We start from the raw sequence: 16,877 nt of genomic DNA on the forward strand, positions 1-16,877 counted from the left end.
ACATGGGGAAGCCACTGAGCCCGGAGCTGCAGTGCTCTGTCTCCGTTGGCTCAGAGTGAGAATCGCAAGTTGTTTCAGCTCGTGCTCCAGCTCTGGTGGGTGCCGGCGGCTGGGACGGATTCCGAGGCTGTGCTGGGCTCGCTAGGAACGGGTGCTGTCTTCCATCAGCAACGGCTGCCAGGGATCGAAGGAGGGGAAGATCTAACGGCACCACGGGTTTCTCACCAACAGTCAGGTGGAGAAGAACACGGCCCGGCAAGACCAGCACATCCTTACGGCCACCGTGATACGGCCAAGCAAATCTCCGGCCAAGTCAAGGAGAATCCGCCCTGAGACCACCCCAGCCCCCACCCCACACATGCCACTAGATCCAGCCATGCCTGAAGCCAAACCTAGTCCTGGACTTCAAATGTTAGGAGCCAGTAAGTCCTCTATTTTCTTAAGCCAGTATGAATCAGGGTTTTGTCCCTTACGACACCAAGGGTCTTAATGTAGATTCTGTGCCTTTCTTTTTCCAGCTGGGACCCCGCGTGGGGACTAAGGAAGGGCTTGGCTAGTGTGGCAGTGGGAAGAGCTGAGCCCTTTTATTTTTCTTCTCTTCGGCCCAGCCAAGACCCGAGGCCTAGAACGCAGAGAAATAACCCCGTTTCTTCAAACGTAGAAAGAACCATCTTGCGGGGGGATCCCTCCCAAGGGGCCACCGTATGGTCTTATGTGATAAGACGACCTCTGCTTTGGGGGAGTGGAGGAAAAAGTGGCGTGAGGTGTCTGGAACATGCTTCCAAACCTCCTCCTAAAACGAAATTTTCACGAATGCTTTTTCCTTAGCTTCCTGGGACGCTGAACCTGGCTTGGTTGAATTGAGTTTTAAAACATTGGGATAAATCATGAATACCTTGGGACAGGAACATTAACCACCAGAGTTAAAGTCCCCTCCACCCCCACTTGTCTCCTCCAGTTAAATGGACTGGAACCTCCACCCTGTCCCCAGAGGAGACGTCCCGGCCTTGTCCTTGAACATTTCACAATTGGGTTTCTGCTGTAAGTTCTGAACTTGACTCCACTGCAGCTGGGCTCACTGCCTGGCTCCTGCCCAGCGAGGGGAGGGCAGGGACTGTAACCCCAAATGCACAGCTCTGGGCACTTCTGAAGTCTGGCTCTGGGAGTTTTTCCTAGGGCAAATTCCTCTCTTCCCCACTCTAGGAACCTGTGAGGTTTCACAGCAGCTGTGGCAGTGAGGGTGGCAAAGGCTTTGGGGTCAGATAGACTTGGGGACACATTCTTGCTTTGTGATTATGGACAAGTCACTTAACTTCTCTGAGCTTCAGTCTTCCTTTCTGTAAAATGGGGGCAATGATACTACCCACGGCGCAGGGCTGTTTCTGAGACTTCAACGTTCTACTGCTATGCAAGGCCTGACAGAGTTGGGGGGGTGACAGTGTCAGTGTTCATGACAGTCTCCTTGGGGCTGGGGCGGAGGGTGGGGAAGAGTATTTGGGACACTCTTAGAACTTGTGCATCGTCCCGCTGTGGGGGCGCTGCCCTGCTCTCCCCCAGCTGCTCTCAGTTTGAGACTCGCTCCGTTACCCCTAGAGAACCGTCTGCTTCTCCTTCCAGAAAAGGCAGATCTCTCGCCCCCTGCACTGGTGGGGAAACTGCGTCTGCCCAGGCCTTGTGTGGACGGAGGCTCCTGACCACCCTCGGCTCTGAGGCCGTCAGGAGAGAGAGGACATTCCGAGTGCGGGGCAGGGGTGCCCTCCCGCCTCCTGGTCCAGGCTTCCATGGAACCACCTCAAGCTGCCGCAGGGGCCTCCCGCCGGCCGTGCCCCTCTGTGTGTCTGCACAGCAGCCAGAGCTTTCGCAGACAAACCCGAGTCACATGCAACCAGACATCTGCGGTGGCTCCTCACAGACTGCAGTCGGAGGCTCCGGGCCCCTCTCAGCCCCAGGAACAGGCAGAGCTCCTCCCTGCCAAGGCCCCAGCAACTGTGCTTCCTCTTCAAAGGATCCGATCCTCCTCCTCCTCACTGCGGTTCCTCTCGCCATCCACACACAGCTCTCCCCACACGCAGAAGGGAGTGCCTCAAGTGCGGGAGGCCGTGCGGGTGCATGTGCATGTGCACACACCACACACGCTCACGCGTGCACACAGGGCACATGCTCACATGCACGCACTTGCACCCCTCTTTACCCAGCCCACTCTTCCTCTGGGCCCCCTGACCCAACCCTGGTTCATAACGACCTCCCTGGCCCCCCAGGCTGTGGCGGGCCACTGCCGTCACACTCTCGTCACTGCTCAGGTTCTCCTTCAGCACATCCACTACGTCTGTGACTAATTACGTGTGTGATGACTTTGGTAACAGGTTACAGCTCGAAAGATATTGCTCACCTTTCCTCTTTGCCCTCCTGGGTGAACAGCCCTTCCCCTCTCCGACCTGGGGAAGGTTTGGGTTTGCACAGAAGGAACACAGGAGAGGGCCACAGCCACGTTCAGTTCCTGACAATCAGCGTGGATTTTGCTACGAGACAGGAGACTTAGAAGCTTCCACTTTGCGCTGACCCTCTGGGGGTGGGGGAGGAAGCTGCACTGAGACCACCCCCCACCGGCCTTCGACGGGGCACCTGGAGGTCAGCAGGTTGAAAGCGAGGAAGCCCTGATGTTCCACCTTCCCTGGCTACACTGGGGCCTCTGTGGCCAGGATGGGCTCGACATGTCCCTGCTCGGGTAGGGGACACCTCGACAGGTAGAGTGACCCACAGAAGGGGCTGGTGGTGGACAGCCCCGGGGTCAGAGGCAGTGGGGAGGAGGAGGTTCTGAGCCAAGGTTGAGACAAGTCCAGCAGGCAGGGCCCCAGGCCCAGAGCACAGGTTCTGCCAGGTGCCGGCTCCAGCCAGAATGCCACAGAGACAAGCAGCGAGCCTGGGCATCGGACACAGTGAGAGACCCCGACTCCTCCATCCCCGGGGAGGCTCATCATCCCTGCACCTCCTGGGACACACACATGCCTCGATGCCAGCTTGGGAGCTGGGAAGAGCAACAGGAAATTTGAGGCCGAGTATCACCTAAAGGCCGAAAGAATTGGATCAGCTTAGACTAAATCTAGTTTTTTTTCCTCGTTGCCCTATGACTGAGATTTGTGAGAAATATCAGATCAGTTACAGGAAAAAGGAAAAGACATTTTCTCTGCGTACCCACGTGCCAGGTGAGTAAATGTGCAGCCCCGCGGTGCACTCCGTGGGCGGCCCCCGTGCTGCGTCCGCCACAGGGTAGGTGCTCAGCACACACCCACAGGAGGAGCGAACTCTGTGTGACGGTGCACAGCGGCCTGTCCCTGCCACTGGGGAGGAGGAACAAGGCTCTTTTCTCGGCTTCCTCCGGAGGACCAGGTTTGAAGTCAGATCCCAGTGGGTTCAAACCTTGGCTTGGCCTTGTGGCGGGCAGCTTTGGACACAGCCGCAGCAAGCCCACCTCCCAGCATGAGTGTGGGTGGACACTTCTAATGAATAGAATATGGCAAAAGTGACAGGGTGTCACCTCCAAGCTTAGGTCATAAAAGACAGTGACTGGCCCCACCCCTGGCTCTCTCGCTCACACACACACACACACACACACACACACACACACACACACACACACACGCTCAGAGCTTCTTGGCTCACTCACTGTGACACAGCAAGCTGCCACGCTGGAGATAACCCACATGGCAAAGAACTGAGAGCAGCCTCCAGCCAACGGCCAGTGAGGAACTGAGATCCTCTGTCCAACGGCCCACAAGGAACTGAGTCCTGCTCAGGGTCGCTGAGAGAGCTTGGACGTGGATCTGCCACAGGTGACCCCTGGGCTGACTGCAACCCTGCCGACACCTGGATCGCAGCCCGGTGAGACCCCGAAGCAGAGGCCCCGGCTAAGCCATGCCTGGATCCCTGATCCACAGAAACCAAGAGATAATAAACACAAATTGTTTTAAGCCACTCAGTTTTGGGGTCATTTGTTATGCAGTGATAGGTAACTGATACAGCCCCTCATTAGCTCGGTGCTCCTGGACCCATTTCTTAACCTTTATGTATGTACCCTTATCTAAAAATGGGCATAATAGTGGCACATCCCACCTCATAGGCTCATTGTGAGAACCAAGAAAATGAATGAATGAATGAATGAATGGGTGGGTGGATGAATGAATGAATGAGTGGGACCACTGGCTGGAGCAGTGAGAGGATCACAGAGTCAGGAAATGAAGCCTGAGGGGTGGGACAGGATAGGGCTCTGAAGAACCCCCCCTGAGCAGCTGTGACAAGGCCAAGAGTCCAGCTGTCCTGTCCCCAGGGTGCAGCCCTACCTCTGTCCTCACTTTACCCCAGCCAGTTCCTCCTGGGGCTCCAAAGCACTGGTGCTCAGAGCTGCCTCTGACCAGGGGCCAGCAGAGGCCTGGTGAGAGCCGGGCACTGCAGGGGGCATGGCCAGGGGGCCCAGCATCCTCCGCCCTCCACTCAGCCACCCACACACTGGGTTCTGCCATCCCTTCCTCATGGATTATGTTCCCCTTGGGGCTGCGGTTGCCCAAAAGCTGGCTGGGCTTGGCACCGTGGAGACAAACAAACCAGTGGCCACGGCATGATAGCCCAGGAAACTGATCCTCGTGGGAGAGCCACAGCCAGCTGGCCTGAGTCCCACGGCCTGGCCCTGGCTCCCCTGGCGGCCAGTCTGGGGGCAACAGGGACAAAGGGAGGGTGAGGCTCCAGCTCTCACCTCGTAACAGATGCCAGACTCCAAGCCAGGGGAACAGACTTCCCACCTGGGAGCACGTCACAGTACCCGGGAACCTTAACAAATATCACGCCCAGAGCCCCCACTCCAGCCCATGTGGTCCCCAAACCTGAGTGGGAATTGCCCAGCTATCAGCCTCCGAACCAGAGGCTGGCCAAGGGCTTGACACCTTCCCTACCCACCACCCCAGGCCTGGCTGCATCTTCCCGTCCCCTCGGGGCTGGAGCCATGTGGGCAGAAGGGCCAGAGGGGCTGTGCGGCCATCGTCTGTCCTCCCCTCACTCCTAAGCAGGATTGTGAAGACAGACCCTTGTCCACAGGCTTGGAGCCTGCTTGTCAGGCCACAGTAGAAGATGGATATTTGCGTGTAACCCCCGTGACACTGGTACGTGGGCTACCCTAGCACCGGATGTGCTAAGGGCCTGAAAGGTGGATGTCTACCCCTTCCCTACGGGGCAGGTACCAGGAGGAGGCTCCTGCCCACTGCGCGGAGGGCAAGGCAGGAGCCCGGCCCTCGATGCACAGCTGGAAGGTGACGGGCCACTCCTGTCTGCACACTGGCCTCTCTGCACGCTGGCCCGCTTCGTTCTCTAGACACTATTACCACCACGACAACAGCGGTTAACACGAGACTCGCCACATCCTAGCCGCTCATGGAACACCCACAGACCCTCTGAGGCAGGTCCCGTTATAATCCCTGTTCTAGAGAGGGGCTGTCCAAGGCCCGGCTGGTCAGTGGGGGAGGCAGGGTTTGAACCCAGGCAGCCTGGCTTCAGGACGCTGCTCTCTGCAATGTGTCCGGCTCCGACATGCTCACCAGCCGCCCCCAGCAGAGGCAGGCAGCCTGGCTCTGTCCTCGGGGAGGGCCTGATGTCCCCAGGGGCTTGTTGCTACAGCCGGCAGCTATTCCCCATCCCAAGGCCTGGGTCTCCTTCCTTCCTTCCCCACCCCGAGCTTGTGGCTCTGAGAGGCTCCTAATTGCACCCATCCCCCATCAGCCAAAGCAAGTTATTTCCACGTCCAAGACACAGGCGTGTTGAAATGTAAACTGCTGTACATCATCTGCCGCGCGATCATTCGTCTCCGTCAGGCCGCGCTCCAGCCCCACCAAGCCTCTGCCCTCCTTGCTGTCAGAGAAACAGCTTCCTCCTGCCAGCGCCAGCGCCAGGCCCGGTCCGGGAAGTCAGGGCTCCCTGACCCGACGGAGTGAATCATTTCGAGCATTTATTTAATAGCATTGTCTCCATGATGAATAAATCACACCTTACTAGGCCAGTTTTCAATTTGTAGCCCCAAGTCAGGGCTCCCCAAATGTTACCAGATGTCAGGGATGAAGCATATGGGTCGGGCACGCTCTCGCACGCGCTGGGGTCACACTGGCCCTCCATGCGCAGGAGAGCCGGGCGCGAGCGGTCGGGAGCAGGAGCAGAACCTCGGTTGGCCGTTACAGAGACAAGATCCCTTCTTCCCTCTTTCCGTAGACTCGCTGGGGCAGACGTGTCTGGAGGGAGGAGTGGGCCAGGAAAGAGCGTCTCTCCGGTGCCTGGGATTCTGGGACAGAAAGTACGGCCGACTCCGAGCTCTTGGGATCGGACTGGAAGGTCTCGGACGAAACCTTGCCAGACTTGGAGTCAGAGAAAATCTTAACCCCAGCTTTGCCATTTGCTAGCCCTGTGCCCCTGAGCAGGTCAGTTCACCTCCTGGCCCTCAAACAGAGATGATCCCAGTACCCTCTTCCCAGGGTCACGAGAGGATCGAATGGGAAAAGGAATGAAAGGAGCTCAGAAAAGCGCCCAGCGCATCGTACGGGCTGAGCACACACCATGGCGAGAGTAACAATAGCTAATATCTATCGGGTGGGGGAGGGCATTGAATAGTGTCACCCCTAAATTAGTGTCTACTCCGAGACTCAGAATGTGACCTTATTTGGAAATAGGGTCTTTGCAGATGTAAATAGTTAAGATGAGGTCATACTGGATTAGGAGGGGCCCTAAATCCAATGGCTGGTGTCCTTAGAAGACAGGAGGCCGCACAGGAGAAGGCCATGTGACAACGGAAGCAGAGTTTGATGACGCGGCTCCAAGGAACAAGCCACACATTCTCGACCACCCAACATAAGGAAAGGCTGGGGAGGACCTCCCTTAGAGTCTGCAGAGGGAGCATAGCGCTGCTGACACCTGATTTCGGACTTCTAGCATCCAGAACCCCGAGAGAACACATTTCCATTGCTTTAAGCCACCCAGTTTGCGGTACTTCATTACAGCAGCTGTAGGAAACAGGTACAGGTGGTGACTAGGTACCAGGTGCTCTTGTAAATGTGTCACATGTGTGGATTCACTTACCAGCTCACAACAGCCGTAAGAGCCCCTGCTATTGTTACCATGATGCCACTTCACACAGGAAGGGAGTGAGACTCAGAAGTTAAGGGATCGTAGCTGGATCGTACTTTGAATTGGGTCTATCTGGTCGAAAGCCACTGTCACAGGCTGGTTCTGTGTTCCAAGAGCTGGAGCCATTTCCCATGCAGTCCTCACCATGGTGTGTTGTCTTCATTCACATCTTGCAGTTGAGGAAACAGAGGTTCGGACAGGTGTGTCCAAGGCCACACAAAGTCAGGTTCATCTGACCCCAAAGCCGAGGCATATGCTGGTGACCAGACCACACTCGACTGACTTGTCAACGTGAGTGCTTGGAGTGGCCCTGAAATGCAGGGTAGGGAACAGCCCGCACCGGGCCTGGAAGGCAGCAGCTGCCCAGGGGACGTTGCTCATCCGCTTGTTCACTCATTTGGGTCGGTGCCTTCGGCAAGCAGGGCAGGAGATGCAGGGCCAGCATCAGAGGTGCAGGGAGCCCTCTGGCCCATTAGAGACCCTCAAACAATCCCTGAAGTCGTTCCTGGATTTACCGTCGCAGGGTTTTCTATAACTGCTGCTATGAAGCAGGAGGGTGGGGGGAGATGGGAAAACACAGCAAAACCTCACAGTGCAGATTCCTCTCCCCGGGGTCAGCAGTGTTTTTCCACCAGGAAACAAGAACAGTTCATCTGAGTTTCTTCACCCTTTGTCCCAAGAGGCAAAAATGTCAGAAATGTGCAAGGGCTCTGGCCACCGAGGGACACTATCTTGCCCCCATGGTCTGCTTCCTGCGTGGGGCTGAGGGTCAGGGGAAGCGGGTCTGGTCCCTGCTGTGTCACGTATTTGCCGTGGGGTGTGGGGTGAGGCTCTCCCAGCTCTAGGTCTTGGTTTTCTTACTTCTAAAATGGGGTGATCACGCCTGGCCCCTTGTCTCGCAGAATTAACATGTAGCCAACTGCAAAACCGCAGGCAAGATCACAGCAGGTTCCCCTGCATTCTCCCCAAGGGGTCCATGACACTAGAAATGGCCCCTCAGTGCCCCTCCAGACCCTACTTTAGAACAAGCACACTCAGCCCCGTCAGTCAATTCTCTCGTATTCACCAAGCACCAGCTGCACCTCTGTGCCAGTCTCTGGGAGGGTATTTACAACTATTAACACGGACAATTAGTAATAGCAACAATACCACCATTTATTGAGGATTTGCTAGACCCGAAGCAATATGTGCTTTGCCTCATTTAATTTGCACAACAAACCCGTGGGATACGTTTCATTAGCACCCTCGTTGTCGAGAGAAAACTCAATTCAGACGGAGTATGATTTGCCGAGGCCATGGAGTCAGGCTTAACTCCCTTTAGATGCGGCTTCCAACTCAGACACCGTTGTCTGCAAGCGCCTGCGGCACACACACTCCCATGGACGGGACATTTCTGACACTGGCTTGCATGTCTTGTGCCAGACACAGGGTCTCACCCTCCACGTGCATTAGGTCTCTGAGACCTCACCAGACCTTCCTGTTTTTACTATTATTACTATCCTGCTTTTCAGACGAGGACACGAGGCCCGGGCATTACGTGGGTAGAGGCTCCGGGAAGTCAGGACCAAAATCGGCCGTCCTGACTCCACATCTCAATAGTCAGAGGTTTTGCCCCCCTAAAAGAGAGCCAGATCCCACGGGTGCTAAGCTTGAGTCAGATACAGCAAAGGGTGCTGGAACAGAGATTTCAGGGCGATTCGCAGAGGAAGAGATCACACAGGAGGGGAAGAGCCTGCAGGGCACAGACTTCCCCTCTCCAGACCACCATGAGGGCATTTCCCAGGAGCCCGGGCACTGGAGGGTCCCACCCCAACCCCCTGAAACTCACCTTGTGGCACCTCAGGAGGAATCTGTCCCACTCGGCTCAGGGAGGACCCGCCCCCACCTCCCAACGCACCCCGCAGGCCCCTCTGCAGGCCAGGCCCAGGCTGGCGTGTGCCGCACCTCCCTCCTCACTCTACAGCCCCAGGAAGGAACGTCAGGAGCCAAGGTTACCGTGGGGTTCACGTACTTTAGGGTGGAGAGGCTGGCCCACCAAGCCACAGGCAATTCAGCAAAGCCTTACGTGTGATCACAAAAGATTGGAACCGATTTTCTCACATCCCTCAACAGGGGACCAGAATAAGATACTTTGGCAACACCACAGATGACTTAAGTGTCAACAGAGAAAGAGCGGGAGAGTCAAGAACAAATAACACAAGCGGACGTTTATGAACGACTTTGCACACTGTCAGGCCTTCTGTCAAGGGCTCTTCATGTATTAACTCACTTAATTCTTACGTCACTCCTAGAAGGGAGCATTATTGTCCCTTTAAAATGAGGAAATTGAGGCACCAAGAGGTTAAGTCCCTTGTCCACAGTTCATGGCTAGTAACGGCAGAGCTGGGATTTGGTGCAGGGCAGTGGGCTCCAGAGCCACATCTAGACCCAGTGGCTCAGCTTCTGCGCTTTGCCACGGGTCCCTCTGCCAGGAGCTGCCTGGAACCTGGGAAAGAAGGGAAGCTACAGGCAACCCTCAGCACCCCCAGCCCTACCCGGCCCGGGCGAGCAGGTGTCATTAGGAGAGGCTCAGCTGAAACCTCCATCTGCAACAGATTCCGATAACTCAGACACAGTGGTAGCCAACTTCCCTGCACAGTCAATTACGGCCCCGGGGCCCACTGATTATTTTCATAGCCTTTCCTGGAGTCAAGACAAGGAAAACTAAACGATCCACAGGACCCCTTTCATCACTAACAGCCGGGTTGCATGGTTGGGGGTGGAGGAAGGAAAAGAAAAATCACTTTTTTCCCCCGCTTTGAGTTAATCAACAGAACTGGAGGCTGGGCAGCCAGTATGTCGGTGTTGAGCAAAGCTGTTCTCAAGCAGAACTAATTGGCAACAGAAATGGAATTTTCTCCCCCCAAAAAAACATAAACATGCTTTATCCAGAGAATTACCCTTTGGAATAGGTATTCCAGACATGTCGTGTGCAGCCACCCATGTGCGGCCGGCAGTCTCGGCCCGACTGGGCCAAAGGGTGGCTGTGCCGGTTACACCTCAACCAGGTCGGCCTCTTTTGCAAGATGGTCAGGAAGAGCAGCAGCCCCAACCCGCCCAGCCTGCCCGGAATGGACCTCTGCTTTCCTGCTGCCCGTCCTCACTTCCTGGGAACAGCCTTTGGCTTTGAGGGGCCCCCCAACTCTGATTTGCAGAGACTGGTTTGAGTGGCACTAACACCCCCTCCACTCTGGGGATGAGCCCCACAGGCTTAAGCCAGTGAGCACGCCCCAGGGACGTGCTCACACAGCAGCCTGGCAGGGGTTCCAGGATTTGAATTTGACTCCGTAGGACAGAGGAGTTTGTCAGGCTTAGCTGCTAAGACCCACCAAGAGGCAGCACAAACTCTAGAGGAAACAGAATAGCTGGATTCAAACCCAGTTCTGCCATTTACTACCTGCGTGATTTCTGACAAGTGACATAAAACCTCTCTGTTCCTCAGCGTCTGTATCTGTGAAGCGGGGCTCGTAAGCGCACCTCCATCTGCAGGGTCTCACATTGCGTGTAAGGCGCGCAGAGCAGGGCCTGCCGAGGAGTGAGGGTTCGCCCCGTCCTGCCACACTGTTTGCCACACGTGGTGAGAATCAGACTAAACAAAGGCAGGTGTGGGAAGGGAAGGTTGATGCTCTCGGGTCTTCAATCCCCACCCGACGTGTTCCTTCCTACAGCACAGCTGTCAGGCTTGGGTCCCCTCCAGGAGATGCTGTACCACAAAGATGTGGGACGTCACAAACATGCCGCCGTGCAAGGCTTTTGGACGTTTCCAGACCTGGAGATGCACAGTTAACGGCAGCAGGTCTGTCCTTGATGGTGGCCAAGACCAAGGGGAAATTCCACACATTCAAGTAGCCAAAAGGGAGACGTCTGACAGGTGCCACGTGGTGGGGAGTGGTGTATGAATGAGCCATTGGAAAATAATTCCACATACTACGTCACAGTCCATGTGACCCAGCAATTCTACTCCTGGGTCCATACGTGAGACACGCTCCTGTGTGTGTGGGCTAGGACAGGTGCAGGAGCACTCAAAGCAGTCGTGTTTATGATATAGCAAAACCAGGCCGGCGCAGTGGCTCACGCCTGTAATCCTAGCACTCTGGGAGGCCGAGGTGGGAGGATCGCTTGAGCTCAGGGGTTTGAGACCAGGCTAAGCAAGAATAACTGCCTGTCTCTACTAAAAATAGAAAAATTTGCCAGGCGTCATGATGCGTGCCTATAGTCCCAGCTAATAGGGAGGCTGAGGGAAGAGGATCACTTGAGCCCAAGAGTTTGAGATTGCAGTGAGCTACAATGACACCACCACACTCTACCCAGGGCAACAGAGCAAGACTCTGTCTCAAAAAAAAAAAAAATATATATATATATATATATATATATATATAATATAGCAAACAAAACAGACACATGGAAACAACTTGAATGCTCGTAGATAGGAAAAATCAATTCTGATATACCATGGAATAGTACACAGCAGGGAAAAATGAATGAACTGCAAGCCATATGCAAACATACCCATGAATTTTAGTGATAAAATGCTTTATGAAATATAAGTGTCAGAAGACAACACATAAATCCTTTTTTAAAGTTCAGACATAAGTAAAAGTAAATAATATATTATTTTGGCATATATATGGTAAGTGATAAAACTATTTTTTTAAGCAGGGGAAACTGGGATGATGAAGACATTCTGGAAACGGGTGGTGCTGATGGTCACATGACATTGTCAATGTATTTAATGCTGCTGAACTGTACACTTGAAAATATGCTACGTTGATAAATTGTATGTTATTTACCACAAGTTTTAGAAAAGCCAGGGAAAGATGAACATAAAATACCAGATATTAATAGTAACTAAATTATCATCAAAGTTCTAATTCTCAGCTGGGCAGTGGTTCACAGGCGTTTATCTTTGTAACCCGCTATAGAGAGAGTGTGAGATGAGATTTCTTCTTTACTGAAAAGTGGGAGTGTCTGAGCTCTACTCGAGTGTTTTGGGGCCATGAAAATTTGAGTCCTGGTCGCAAAGTAGAGACGTGGTCATCAAAGCCAATCCCTCCCTACAGCCTTCAGGACGTCTTCGACGCGGGCATTGAAAGGGGATGTTTTAGGTCTTCAGGGCTGACCTGGAAAAACATCCAGGATACGTCATCAAGTGAAAGAAGGAAGATGTAGAATAAAATGTGTAGAATGATCCTATTTTTGACAATTAAAATTACATAACAAAGAAAAATACGAACAGGAGTAAATGTATGGTCTGAGAAAACACACACCCGACTTTTTCCGGGGGTTGCGCAGGGTGAGAGCGGGCCGGCTGAGACCGAAAGCCAGGACGGCCCTTGCTACCACACGAAATAGTCACAATAAAACATGTGCATTTGTAGTTCTTTTAAAAACTGCCGTGGGCACGGCCGCCGTCCTGGACCACAGTTGCGCTTCTCTGAGCTGATGCCCCCACCTGGGCCTCTTCCTTGGCCTCGCCTATAAGAGAAGCGGAACTTGGGGAGGAGAAAGATTTTCCCCTCGTGCTTGCTGGCTTGGGAGGACTGGAAAGGGCCCACCTGGCTCCTAGGGTTTCTAAAAATAAAACGTTGTCTAAACTTCCCTATAGGTTTGGCTTAGCTGTTGCTTTGACTGGTTCCAAGATGCCGTTTCAATGATAGCATCACTCGCTGCACATGAAAATCAAGCATGGCAGGCGCGAGGCCTGCAACAGGATGGAATTACCAGGGAGCCGCCACCGTCGGGACTCCACAAATGCCCGGAGAACACGGAGACAGCGGATGCGATGGGGAGTGTGTCCCAGGGCCACTGTCACTGGGGAAGCTGGGGCCCAGACGCTGCTGGAGTGGAGTGGACAATACCTCCACCCCCACTGAGCCTTGGCAGCCACTCCGGGGCGGAGGCCAGGAGAGGGGAGTTTGGCTGCTGGTTCATTTTAAGCAAGAGGAGGAAGTCGAGGGGGTTGTGTCCAAGGCCCTGTGAACCCCTTTGGGTGAGGGCTGAGGACTATCCATGATGGGCGTTTTTGGTTTTTTGAGACAGTCTTGCTCTGTTGCCCAGGCTGGGTTACAGTGGCGCAGTCATAGCTCACTGTAGCCTCAAATACCTGGACTCAAGTGATCCTCCTGACTCAGCCTCCCAAGTAGCTAGAACTATAGGTGGGCAACACTGTGCCTGGCTAATTTTTTCATTTTTTGAGAGATGGGATCTTGCTATGTTGCCCAGGTTGGCCTTGAAGTCCTGGCCTCAAACAATCCTCCTGTCTTAGCTTCCCAAATTGCTGGGATTTTAGACATGAGCCACTGTGTCCGGCCCATGACAGGATTTTCAAAACCCTGGGCACAAGCATAGATGCTGTGAGGCCAGTGGCATGAGGGTAAAGGTTTAACAATCAGCTCTCCAGGGACGTATGTGCATGCACACATGCACAGGCACACACATGTATATATACACACATCCACACATACATACACACACATATACTTAGGTTTATTATAAATTGTATTGATGTAAAGGATGTGCAGCACACACTTTAGCAATATAAATAAAATTTATGATATTCTTTTTTTGTAAATATAATTAATTCATTTAAACATAACATTTTGATTTTTGCCTCCAATTCCTCTAATCAACCTCTGGTTAAGATCGATGAAGAAGTGTAGTTCTTCAGAAATAGTGTTGGGTATTTTCCTTTACCTTATAGAGTACAGGCAAAGTGAGACAATAAGGAGCATGTCAGAGCTTTGTTTGTTCATCAGTGAAGTGAGCAACTTCCTCAATTTTTGGCACTGGTCACAATGTAACAGCTGTAGAGCTAGCACACGTTTATGCTTAATCAGCATCATTAATTTTTCCTCCCTCACTTTCTCAAATCTAGACAATCAACAAAACAATAAATCAAGCCCTGAGCCGTCCTGGTTGCCAATTTCCATAGTGTAAATATTCCCACCACAGCTGCTCTCAAGCCACCAGGTTAAAACCACTGCAAGTGGAGTAGGGAAGATTATGTAATATTTGCACCATATGGATATTAGTACAACAGGTGTAGATAACCTCAGCAGAACAGGTAATAGCAAAATGTGGTTTAAAGGGGGGGAAGGGATGAGCTTCGAGTACTTGTCACCTTTGTTTTTAATACAACGTATTTAATTGTAAGTTCATACAATTTAATTTTTAATAATGGCTGTGTTTAGCAACCAATTCACCAAATTCCTGAAAATCTGACACTCAGCTTTTTCAAGCTGTACTAACTGGCTCCGGTACACCTCTGCGTGGGGACCACACAGCAAAGACTGTCACTGAGCTGGGAAGGAAGCCACTCTCTTCACAGCTACCCGGAACCCAGAGTGTCTCCGGCACTAACGGGCGGGAAATTTGGGAGTTTCCCGAGGTAGCACCACGCACGCTGCCGTGCTCAGCCGGGCAGGGAAGCTTCTCCAGCAGCCTTAGGGGCAAGAGGAAGGACGAATAGGACAAGAAACCAGTTTGTCAGCACATGTGACATAGCCCTTTGGAGCTCCCGGAATGAACTGGGGACCCCAGGGCGAGCGCCGAGGTTCCAACAGGGAGTGGGTGAGGGGTCTGCACCCAGCAGCCGTCTGGGGAGTCACTCAGCACAAACGCTGGACTCAAGACCACACTGTGCTTTCAACAGCTCGCTGGGCTTCTCAGAAGCTGCATGGCCACGGGCTTGTTATCACTGACATCCCTGACAGTGGCACTCCAGGTCCTCAGTCATTTCTCCAAGCCCATCCTCACTCCAGCCTCCCCTGTCGCCTTGCCTGAATGCCCTGGGGAAGCGGCGGCGAGATTCTCCTCCTCTCTAAACTTGTGTCTTACCCTCAGACACCCCCACCCGGTTCACAGCTAAGTGCTCTTCAACCAGAGTCACAAAATCAGAGTTGCAGAGAGATTTTAGAGAGGTTCTAAAATAATCCCTTTGTTTTATAGATGAGGAAACTGAGAGGAGGGAAATGACTAGCTCAAGGTCACAAAGAACATCCAGGGTAGAACTGGGTAGGGTGACCAGCTGTCCGGGTTTACCTGGGACTGAGCTGGGACAACAACTGAGGTCTCGACTCATCCCCAATATGGGGAGGGGGAGGGTGTTGTAGGGCTGGGTGCTGAGCCAGTCCCTGAAAGAAAAGTACAGAGCTGTTCCGGGATGGAATTTTCCAAGGGAAGAGAAAAGGGGAGGCCACATCTGGGCGTTGGGACCTTTAGCTCTGGCCCGATGCCTGGCGCCCTAGGGATTTCCCACCTGCTACGGCCTTGCATCCTCCTGCTCGGTGCCAGGGAGGCCCTAGCTGACTTTATCTGCATCTCATCTCCCGGCTGCTGCCAGCCACAGCTGCAGGGATGTATATGCAAATAGCCTACAATAATACCAATATGCGATTCCCCCGGGGAAGGCATGTGGAAAGCACTGTACGTGTTTCACAATTCTGTTTCATCCAGAGGAGCTGCGCGGGCCCAGAATGATTTGAAACAGATTTTTGAAAAGGCAAAATAAAATTGGAACAAAACCTAGTGGAGGCATGTGCCACTCTCCCTGCCCCCAGCTCTCTCCACCCCTGACATATAAAGCCTCTGCCCCCATGCCCCAGGAGCCTCCTGCAACAAGGCAGCAAATCTAGGAAATTGCACTGGGCACTTGTCACTCAAGCCTGGAGCCCCTGCCCCATCCCAGGACAGTGAGCCCCAACCCTGGGCTGAGACGTCATCCGGAGAGTTGAACGATGCTTGTCAGGTGTCGGCCTGTGGCTTCTCTGCCCAGCCTCTGCCTCCCTCCTGTAGGTAATGCTCCCTTGACACTGTATTCTCCTTCACCCCACGTCCTGGAATAATTGCAGAGCCGGAGAATACAGAATCCAGACGACCGAGGTGGACAGGAGAGTTTAGCCAAATTAAAGTCAGAAAGACCTGGGTCTGATTCTCATCTCTGCCACTAATGGGCTGTGTGACCTTGGGCAAGTCACTTCACTTCTCTGAGCCTCCGCTTCCTTGGTATACAATGAGGACAGTAATTCCTACCCCACAGGGGCTTTGTGGGGACTCCCTGAGCTAGTGCTCCAAAAATGTCAGCACAGTGCCCGGCACAGGGCAGATGCACAAGAAATAAAATAGCCGTCATAGTAAGACTCTTAAAGATCACCAGGTCAACCACTCCATTTTAGAGATGGACAAATAGAGGCCCAGGGAGGGAAAGAACTTGCCCAAGGCCACACAGCAAGACACTGCCCTCCCATCTCAGCCTGCAGCCCGGCTGGCCCCTCCTGCCGCGGAGCTCCAGGTGGGCTGCGAGGAAGGCGGCCCCCAGCCCCACCCTCTAGAAGCGCGGTCCACACCAGGCGGCACCAGGGAGCACATCGGGCCGTCACTTCACACTCACCATCGAGCAGGTCTGGACGTGCGGGTCCAGCCACGCCGTCCTCCTCGCGGCCGCCTCGCTTCTCCAGCTGCCGCCGGACCGAGCTAGGGCTCGGGAAAGTCCGTCTGGACCCGCCACCGGGCGCCGGCCCTGCTCGCGGAGAAGAGCGCCTCTGGGATCCCACTGCGCCCCCAGTCTTCCTCCTGGGGTTGGGGACCGCGCTGCGCGGCGCTGATAGCGCAGCCGGGGCTCTTATCTGGCCCGTGTCAGGGTGCAGGCGCCGCGGAGCCGGGGTTCCAGGAAGCCGCCCTGGGGC

At 53.9% G+C, this 16,877-nt stretch overlaps 1 protein-coding gene across 1 annotated transcript in view; it reads right to left on the minus strand.

Annotated features, from left to right (window-relative positions):
• RIPOR3 (RIPOR family member 3) overlaps positions 1-16,877 on the minus strand; it is a 71,682-nt gene extending 54,805 nt beyond the window's left edge. Inside the window, exon 1 of the mRNA XM_045529260.1 lies at positions 16,583-16,877. Coding sequence (XP_045385216.1) covers positions 16,583-16,585 — 3 coding nt within the window. The 5' untranslated portion in view covers positions 16,586-16,877. The remainder of the gene's footprint in view (positions 1-16,582) is intronic.

The sequence above is a fragment of the Lemur catta genome, chromosome 17, assembly GCF_020740605.2.
Source record: "Lemur catta isolate mLemCat1 chromosome 17, mLemCat1.pri, whole genome shotgun sequence".
Taxonomy (NCBI): domain Eukaryota; kingdom Metazoa; phylum Chordata; class Mammalia; order Primates; family Lemuridae; genus Lemur; species Lemur catta.